The sequence below is a fragment of the Pinus tabuliformis genome, chromosome 8 (assembly GCF_031772625.1).
Source record: "Pinus tabuliformis cultivar Carrire ecotype Pingquan chromosome 8, CPIR1, whole genome shotgun sequence".
Classification (NCBI taxonomy): domain Eukaryota; kingdom Viridiplantae; phylum Streptophyta; class Pinopsida; order Pinales; family Pinaceae; genus Pinus; species Pinus tabuliformis.
In genome coordinates this window covers 1,102,480,481-1,102,491,421 of record NC_142294.1, presented here as the reverse complement: position 1 = coordinate 1,102,491,421, position 10,941 = coordinate 1,102,480,481, and the positions used below count along the sequence as shown (strand labels likewise).

At 28.9% G+C, this 10,941-nt stretch overlaps 1 protein-coding gene across 1 annotated transcript; it reads left to right on the top strand.

Annotated features, from left to right (window-relative positions):
* The first annotated feature begins 7,168 nt into the window (after positions 1-7,168).
* On the top strand, positions 7,169-8,541 carry LOC149239189 (strigolactones hydrolase CXE15-like). Its single transcript, XM_089367087.1, has one exon. The coding sequence runs from the start codon at positions 7,250-7,252 to the stop codon at positions 8,282-8,284; it is 1,035 nt and encodes a 344-aa protein (XP_089223213.1). The 5' UTR covers positions 7,169-7,249; the 3' UTR covers positions 8,285-8,541.
* The last annotated feature ends 2,400 nt before the right edge of the window (positions 8,542-10,941 follow it).

The following is a 10,941-nucleotide window of genomic DNA, read 5'->3' as shown; positions in this document are numbered from 1 at the left end:
CTTATCAAAAATAAAAATAGGGCGTGGACTGGCTATGATCCACACAATGTTCCTATAGTCCTAGATTCCCATTGCTATTACATTATATGGCGATGAATACTTTGAAACCGACTTCACTACACCATTAGGAGTAAATTACTATACAAATATCAATATAGCAATGAATGAGAGCAGAGTAGAAAGACAAATAAATTACAATCAAAGAGATAACATATTGTTGTAGGTTACTTACTATAGGAAAGGATAACATTCATAATGTAACAGAGACATACAATAAATTGAGACCAGAAGTAGCCAAGGAAGTATCTAATTCATCCCTTAAGAATACACCCTAAAAATGTGTGCAAGATGGTCAACTTGGCCATTATAAGTTACAACAAGCTCTAGAAAATGGAGTGACCTTAAATAATGTGCTAAGGTGCCAACTAGGGAAGCACTACTTCAATCTAGGTGATTCATCACTCATCATAAATGAAAACCAATTACAAGCTCAAAAAGCAAAGGTAGCTAAGGCTCTTTCTCCAATGACCCAACTATCTCTCCATACTCTCACCCATATGACTATTAGTAAGTCAACATACCCCCAATAGACCAAGGTGAGCTAGTGCATACTCTCCAAGGAATACACCCTAAAAATGTGTGCAGGATGGTCAACTTGGACATTGTAAGTTACAACAAGCTCTAGAAATGGAGTGACCTTAAATGATGTGCTAAGGTGCCAACTAGGGGATGACTCCTTCGAATCTAGGTGATTCATTACTCATCTTAAATGAAAACCAATTACAAGTTCAAAATAGCAAAGGAAACTAAGGATCTTTCTCCAATGACCCAACTATCTCTCCATGAATAGGAAAAAATGGTTAAGGGTGCAATAAATAAACTTTGGTTACTATAATTACCTCCCCCCATAAATTCATCAACCACAAAATAAAAAATAAAACAATTACATTTGTTAGGAAATGAAGCAACCTAGGATTGTGTGCCAAGTGGAATCCCCTTTAAAACATACCTCTTGACCATGGAAAGGAGATGCACCCTACAAAATGAGGCCCAATGTCTTTTAGACCATAACATGCTTCTCTAGAACAAATACCTCCTTGCACAAACAAATCAGATGAAGGTGAACACAAGGAATAATAAGCTACTTGCTCGTTTTTTCTTTTCAAATCTACACTTAACTCTTTCTTAATTTGATGAGTATCACATTGGAGAATGGGATATACTAAGTAATGAAAATGGCTTCCATTTTTTTTTTTTTTTAGAATAGCAGCAATATTATTCCAAATAAGCCTCAAAACCTTACATTAGATCACCATCTAAGACTGCCCATCATATAGCATAAAATTTTCCTATCATGAATAAACCACACCATGAGGAAGTACTTATGTGTTGTTTTATATTTGTAGGAGTCTATATCATGTTTTGCTGTAAAATATATATATCAATTTTTGTTGTAAAAGATGTTTGTTGAAACATAGTTAGGGTCGCTATCATCATATGTTTCCTCAAAGCTTGAATTTTGTTCTTTGGAAATTCCAAATTCTACCATGATTTCTCTCATAAGATGGTTTAACAATATATTGGAAAGCCTAATGCTATGATGCACAACTGGTGGTACAACCCCATAAATTACTCAACTTTAGCTGATAAACTGCAACAGGCTGCCCAAAAAAACTTGATTTTGGACCCATTTCAGGCATCATTCAGACGTGTAAATACAATTAGCTAGCATGATAGGAACAAGTCTTAGAGTGTATGCTTAGCTACTCCAACAAAGACACTACGTTAATCCCTATAGGAATCCATTTTAGCATGTTCATCTTCCATATTTAATGCGAGGGAGGGCGTGGGTGGAATTGTGAGCGGAGGGAGGGCATGGGTGGGTGGAGCGGTTGGATTTTTCTATTTTTTTATAATTTATTTTTTTATTTTTTAATATATATATATATATATTACAAAATAAAAAAATAAAATTATAAAAAAATAGAAAAATCCAACCACCCCATTGAGGAGGGTTGGGTGGTGTGGAGATGGTGTGGTTGGATTTTTTTATTTTTTTATAATTTTATTTTTTTATTTTGTAATATATATATATATATATATATATATATATATATATGTATAATTTTTAGATTTTATAATTTTAATTTAAAAAAAATAATTTCTAAATTTTTATTTTAATATATATATATATATATATATATATATATATTTTGCTTAGGTAATAATTATTATTTTTTTAAATGAGGTTTTTTATTTTTTATTTTTAACTTAAAAAAAGGGTTTTATATTTTTTTGGTTTAATTTTTTTTCCTTAAATTATATATAATATATAAGTTTATTTTAGATTTTTTTTTTTAAATATTTTTATAGGTTTTTTTTGGTTTCTTGTCTCTTTTTTTGTTTGAATTTTTTGTCATGTTTTGTTTTTTGCTCTTTTTTTGTTTTTTGTTTTTTGTTTTTTTGTTTTGTTTTTTTTTTTAATGAACATGAAAATCACCAACATTTAAAAAACTTATCCACACTTCATACATTAAAAAATAAAAAATTTAAAGTGTAAAAAATAAGCCATCTAAACAAAAAGGATTGATGTTCATCTACACTTTTCAAAATCAAGATGAAAATCACTAACAAAATAAAATGTTCACACTTGATACATAAACATTTAAAGTGTCAAAAATTAGAACTCTAAAAAAATATGTTGATGTTGCATCAACACTTTTCAAAATCAGCATGACATTTAAACAAAACCATGTATATAAAAGTATCCTACAAAGAAACCATAAACCCTAATTTAAGATAGCCTTACTTCTAATATGATATTTGTATCTTTTAAAATTAAATTATTATTATTATTATGTAAAAAGTTGTATTAAAAATTAAAAATATATAAATTTTGAAATGCCACATCAATATTTTTCATATATATATAAAAAAAAATTAATTAATTTTTTTCTAAATAAATAAATTCTAAAAAAATCTAAATGGTTCATTCAAATAAATTAATTAAAGTGAATATTGTAACTAAAAAATATGTTGTTATTTATTTTATATTAAATTCATTATCTACTTATTAATTAAAAAATGTCAAACTAAAAAAAATTAAAAAATGTCAAACTAAAAATTAATATAATATAATATATGAATGACTATATTTATTTTCTTGTATATTTTTTTCAATAAAACTATATAGTAAAAATAGATTTGATAAAAAATGTCAAATTAAAAATAATATATTATAATAAATAAATGACTATATTTATTGTCTCATATATATATATATATATATTTATTTATTATTATTATTTTTTCTTCAGTAAAACTATATAGTAAAAATAGATATTAAAATAGATTTGATAGATCTACTCTTTGTTAAATGTTATTACACTGAGTTTTGTACTTTATACAACAACAATTCATTTTCATAAATATTTAGATTTGATAGGTGTACTATTTCTTAAATGCTAAGACACTTGGTTGTATACAACATCTTTTTGATTTTTTGTTATATATATATATATATATATATATATATATATATATATATATATGGATAATTTAATTTTAAACACTATAAAATTAATCATTTCATATAAATAAACCAATTAGAAAATAAAATTCAAAATTAAAAATTTTCAAAATTTATTTTTGATTTTCAAAATACTTAATTTAATATTTATTTTTTTCAAATTTTAATAAATTTTATAAAATTTATTTAATCTCAAAACTAATTAAAAATCAAATCTCATTAACTAAAAACAAAAACAATATAACCTCTATATAACCAAAACACACTTCAAATTTTTTGATTATGATTCATGCGTTTGAAAACAAGTAACTCTTATAATTCAATAATTTAACTCATCAAAATTAAATAATAATAATAACTCGTCAAAATAATAATAATAAAAAATAACTTAACACATAACAATATTAATAAATAATTTAACACATACTTTTAACCATAATAACTATTATAATTCAATAATTTAACTCATTCTTTTAACCATAGTGACTATTGTAATCTAACATTCATTGATGATTACCAGAAATCGATGTGTCTCCAAACTTTCGATTTTTTTTCCCTAACATTTGTTTAGTATCTAATTGTTACAAAACCTTGTTGGGTAGTATCTAATTGTTACAAAAACTTGTTGGGAAAATGGTCTTATATAAAGAGTGATAATAGGAGCATCGTGGAAAATGGTGGTCTTGTATGAAAGGTATTAACAGTAATAATTGGGTATGTATTTATTCGTAATTATGTTCGTAATTTAATTATTAATAATTATTAAATTGATTACCAAGTTTAATTTTTATTAAATATTGTAAAATATTTACTAATATAAATAAATTTAATTAAATATTAATATATTTTTTTAATTAAATAATTTAAAAAATTCATATATAGATTTGATTTATATAGTATTGGTTAGTTATAATTTTACTCATAATATTATAATATAACTTATTTATCGATTAAAAATATTTATAATAAATAGAGTTAATGTTTTTTTACTATATAAATAATATTAATATAACATAAATTTGTACATTAATATTATTATACGCCTGGAGTATGTCTTAAATTTGTTTATGTTTGGCTAAAAGCTAGTTTTCTTGGGAATTCAAGAAATAGAATAACCACCCAAGACCCAGAGGCATTTGGGAGACCACCAATGACTTATTCCAGATGGCATGGCTTTCCTTGAATAATGGTGATGAGTCAACCTACATTCATGGTTAGAAACCAAAAATGGTTGTCCTCACTGTTGGTTTGACAACTGAATTATGATAGGTTTTCCCACCCTATAAAAACAACAACATTATTATGAAAAGGTGGTTTTTTTAACATATAAATTGATGCCATATAAATTTATATAAGTAAAAGAGTTATAAAAAATATTTTTTTAAAGTAAATAGAACTATTTAATAATTAATTGTTAGGATAATTTTTATTCAAAATCCAATAAATATTCATAAAAATATGTAACTCTTTCCTAAAATCAAATTATTTTTGAATTATCCAAAAAAAATTCAGTATATAAAAAATTTAGATTTTTTTTTTTGTTACAGTAAATTGATTAAATAATCTGTCATTTGAATCAGCCTTCAGCGAAAATCACAACATAATTTATTTGTGGACGCGTTTCGAACCAAATGAATTATAAAGTAATTTTAGTAATTAAATAATCTATATTGGAAAATAAGTTATAATATTGTTTTATGACAATAATTATACTAATAAACGTTTTCTTTACTGGCTTGGGGGTGGGAAAACACTATTCACCCTAGCTAAGAGTTTGATTTTCGCCCTTCCAACTAATTAAAATTTTCATATGTTTATCTCTCCAACTAATGGAAAGTTGTCATCTAGACTATTTCCTCCCCCTTCCCTACTTGTGACGGTCCTGTACTCATGCCATCCTACACCATATTTGTTTTTGCAACATTGAAGAGTGTTCAGTCACACCATTGCCAAAGGTAAGCAAGTGGTATCTATTGGAAATCTTGCATGTTGATATGGTTTAAAATATGTGTGAATATGCTAACTACAAATATTTATGATGATGAATCTGCATGAAAGTGCTAATCTCCTCTTTCTCTGTTTCCCTAAGTTCTAGAATATGGGTTATGGTACCCACTGCACACCAATCCCACATGATTTTATGCTTCCTATACACCTTTTTTTTGTAAGCTAGCTCTCAATTTGTATGAACTAAAGAAGAATTTATACATAGTTAAAAGTTGTGGGCTACTACTAGGGAAACTACATTAACAACAAAAGAAAAGAAAATTATTCATTAATGTCTAAGTCATAACATCAGGGACAAAATAATACAAATATCACTATAAACCATAATATAACTACTATCGTGAAATCTACTACTATATTTAGGAATGCTACAAAAAAATAAACGTGATTTCCTAAGAGCTATGCTAGATATGTGAGAACACAACATAGAAGATAACTATCGTACTACCCCACCATGCATGATGTTGCTAAGGTTTTATAGTCTTTATTGTTAGCTACTAAACAAGCTCCAAATAGCAGAGTAAACCAACTAACACCCACTAACAACTACAAGAGACACTTGGATGAGTATACAAAAGGCTACCACCATAGAGATGTTATTGGCACCATCATGAGCAACATCGATTTTGATGGGAAATTATTTGTGAGAATTGGTGAGGTTGTTTTCAAAACATTGTTCGATGAAACAACCCTTAGATTGAGCTCACGATAAAAAAATACCCATTTGTTGAATTTTACTCTCAAAGCTCTCATTTCATCAGAACTAAAATTTTGTAGTTTTGGGTTTTCAACAAAGTTGGTTGCTGGAAGTATGTACTTGTTAATACACAATGCCAAATAAACAACTCAACTCATATATGGAAAAATGGAAAATGGCATCTCCGAAAATGACTTACAGTTTGAGTTTCTTGTGAATTTTCATGGTCCAAGTCCAGGATGGTTTGAATGACTTGACATATCATTTCTGAATTTTCATGGTCCAAGCTCACGATGGTTTGAATGACTTGACATATCATTTATTGAAGGGTTGGACTTGACAGATCATTTATTGAAGGGTGAATGACTTGACATATCATTTATTGAAGGGTTAAAATTATTAACATGCTAAATACTTTTGTTTTTTAAAGAAATGTCAAATAATTTTAATGAAAATTAGTATAAGGAGAGATAAATGAAAAAGGCAAAAAATTAGCCAAATCTCTTTAATAGAATTTATTGTTCTAATTCCTATATATATTTTTGATATATTTATATGTTTATTTTCGCTGAGATACATATATATATACTAAACTTTTAATATTATATATAAAAAGCCAGTTTTTTTTTCATGAAAAAAATGTAAATATTTAAAAATATATATTATTATTAATTAAATTATAAATTAAATAGTAATATTAATAATTAAACAATTTATAAGTTATGATATTTTGATATAAGGATAATTATGAGGATATGTTTTCCTTCTGAAAACATTATACTGAATCGTAAGGCGAATCTCGCTTTCCATTCAATGGGAGCGGTACGCTCTCCAGTGGCATTCTTTTCAATATGCGGACTCGCAAGTCGTTGGGATGTGAGACACACTAAACGACAGAAGGAATATGCATAATTCATTGTAAAGTTTGAATAATTGGGCATCAAGGTTCAGACGCCGCAGAAATCCTGTTCCACTAAATCTGATTCCGAGGTCTGTCTCTGTGTGTGAGAAAAAGAATGAGTAAAGAGGTGGTCGAGGAGGTGTCTGGATGGCTCACGCTCTTCAGCGATGGAACTGTTGACAGGAAATGGAAGGGCAATGATGCGGCAGTGCTCGCTCTCACCATGCAGGTTCCCCCTTCCAATGATACCTTCGTAGACGGAGTGGCCACTAAAGACGTGGTTGTAAACGAAGAGACCGGAGTGTGGGTGCGCATTTACTTGCCTCAGACAGCGCTACAGCAAGAGGAAAACCAATGTCGACTGGGCGTGGTGCTCCATCTCCAGGGGGGAGGGTTTTGTATATCCCACGCCGACTGGCGTATGTATTATCACTTCTACACTCGCCTCGTTAGGGCATCCAACGTGATATGTGTATCGGTGGATGTTAGGCTCGCACCGGAGCACCGCCTTCCCGCCGCCTGCGACGATTCGTTTGGAGCCCTTCTGTGGCTCCGCTCCGTGGCCCGCGCGGAGAGAGAGGAATCTTGGCTCAGTCGATACGCGGATTTTAGCCGATGCGTTGTGATGGGCGACAGCTCCGGGGGCAACCTCGTTCACCAGGTGGTTCTCCGCGCTCTGGCCACTCCACCTGATTTACTGCATCCTGTTTGCGTTAGAGGAGGTGTCTCCATACATCCTGGGTACGTAAGGTGTGAGAGAAGCAAATCTGAGATGGAGATTCCGCCTGATTCCGCGTTCTTGACTCTGGATATGGTCGATAAGTTCTTGAAGCTGTCCGCGCCAGAGGGGTGCACCACCAGAGATCATGCCATCACCAACCCAATGGGACCTGACGCTCCGCCACTAAAGGATTTGAGGTTTCCGCGCATGTTTGTGGCCATTGCTGACAGAGACCTTATGCGTGATACACAGCTGGAATACTGCGAAGCTATGAAAATGGGTGGGCATGAGGTGGAGGTATTTATTTCTGAAAATGTTGGCCACAGTTTCTATCTCAACGAGATTGCTATAAAAAGTGATCCGCATATTGCCCAGGAAACGTCTAAGCTGCTTCAGACACTTGATCAGTTCATCCAGAGTTGCTTCTAGACTGTCTTTTTCATTATACAGATGTACTAGAATATGCACGCAGCCGTTATCCCGATTACATAGACGGATGTTTTGGGTATGTTAATAGCCGGAAATGTTTTGCAACCGGAACTCTATCCTGTACTTTATTGTGTTGCGTGTGTTATCTCTTATATCGTCCACTTTATTGTGTTGCGTGTGTTAGGGTTTACATCATTACAGTACTCCATCTGCTTATTGTATTAGGAGTGGTCTATGGAGGTGGAAGAATTGTCTGGACAGTTAAATTAGCTGTATTCTGGTTGGTTAAATTAATCTTGATTTATATGGTGTCATTCATGTTTAATGTTATTATTTTTTATTATTTTAAATTATCTGTTTTTTTTCATGGTAAATGGTTTTCTAGAAATTGATGTCAATTAAATCAAATTTAATTTAATAAATAATATTTTATTGATTGAATATGAAATTTTTATAAAGAAAATTTTAACAATATATATCAAAACATCTAAACAATGAACATAAATTTATGTAAAATATTTAATCACTTAATTGAATGGTCATAATAAGCCATACATCCAAAATCAAGCTCATAACTATTTAAGTGTTTTGTGTGTTATAATGAATTTCGTTCATTAACATAAATTTGAAGAAATCTAAACTTTTTAAACAATAAGAAGCTATGTATCAATATATTTTGGGACTAAGCCAATCATATATTAAAAAAAATTATTTCATAATCTAATGAAATTGTATATTAAAACTTTTACTATGAGGATAACTTTGTTACAGAATCAAATTTTAAATTCTCAAAATCTTTTATTATTGAGTTTTTTTTTTTTTTTTCTCAAATTATTTTATTAAGCATTAAAATAAAACTGATTTGCTACCTAAATATTAGTCATAACATTACCTAATTCATGTATTATTTTCTTATTGACCTAATTCTAGTCCCAATCACATATTCAAAAAAATTATTTCATAATCTAATCTAATTGTAGTAATTTTTTAGGTATAATCACAACTTTGTTAGGTGATCAAATTTTAAATTCTCAAAATATCTTATTACTTTGTTTAGCTTTTCCTTTTTTTCTTTTTCAAATTATTTTGCTAAAGATTAAAATAAAGTCTATAGGTTACCTAAATATTAATCATAACATTACCCAATTCATGCATTAGTTTCTTATTTTTCTAATTTATGCATTATCTTTATTTTTATTACAAATTAATAGAAAATCATCCAATTATAATATTTTATAAATTTTAATTATAATAAATTTTATTATCTTAAAAAATATTTATCTTAATCAAAATTATATTATTTTCTTAAAGTTTATAATATTTAAAAAAAACAGTTTTTGATATAATAAATTTAAAAAATAAGTAAAATGTTTTAGAGTTATTTTTTTTGGTTATTTTTAAAATTTAATATAATTTTATATTTACCTTTATTTATTTTTTAATTATTTTTTTATAAATTTAATGTTATTTGTAATTAATAAATGAAATTTTAATTATATATATCTATATATATATATATATATATATATACACGATTTCTTGCTTATGGTCAATGCATGAGTGAGGTTGCTCATTTTAATGTAATCCATAGTTATACTTATTGTTTTTTTTTAGATTTGAAGTCACCACATTGCTAATTATGAATCTATCAATGTTTTGAGTTTCTAGTTGATGACTTTTACCTAGTGAGTGCCTTAACAAAACGCCCTATCACTATCTGCTTTATGCCCTGTGGCATTATGGATGAAATTGTTGTTTATACCATTGTGACTAGTTTATACCCAACAATCTCTATCTCTTTATTTTCATTTACATATTTGTTTATCTTTCTTAGTGACTTCTTCCCTCCTTGCCTTTACCTCCCTCTCTCATTTTCTCACAGGCACTTCACCAACTCTAATTGAAATAGTTCCATGAGTTTTTGTTTGTTTGTTTATCAATGGAAGCATTCACCTTAAAATAGTGAATAGTTTATGTGAAATATATTATATCCTAGTGTGTGAATGACATTATAAAAGATATTTGTAATGAACCTTAATAGAAATAAAATAAAGATTCCCTTTTTTATATTTGTTTTAAAAAGTGAAATCAAAACTTTAGAGACATTGTCACATATAATAATGTATCAAAAATTGAAGTTAAATTAGTTCTAATGCAATAAAGAAACATAATCAAATTGATGTCTCAATTGTTTTTCCTTGACATTTAACTTCACTTTAGATGACTTGTTTTTACCCATAAAATCATTAAGCCCAACATTGGAATGCACCTTATCAACCATGTTAGTCTGCATCTTATAATCCATCATTGGATCCCATAGTACACTGGGGGATTCTCTTTCATAATTACATTTTAGAAATATGTACAACTCAACAAATTCATTTGTAACTATCAGGCCAGGAGGTAACTCCTCAAAATGAGATACTATATTCATCTAGGCTGTTCATTATTATATACATGAAGGAGTGACTGTTGAGTTTCATCTCCCGATGAATCTCCATTTTCTCTATTATTTATTTACACTATTTACAGTTGTTCACCCAATCCATATGATTAGGTGTCAACATTCCCCCCCTTAATTTGAAGGGATGTTGGTGAGTCCAAGCATCGTTCTGAATCTTTCAAGCTTTTCTCTTCCAAGTGCTTTGGTGAAGATG

What these genes read in the sequence shown, in the direction of transcription:
- LOC149239189 (XM_089367087.1), top strand. Translation starts at nt 7,250, where the DNA reads ATGAGTAAAGAGGTGGTCGAGGAGGTGTCTGGATGGCTCACGCTCTTC.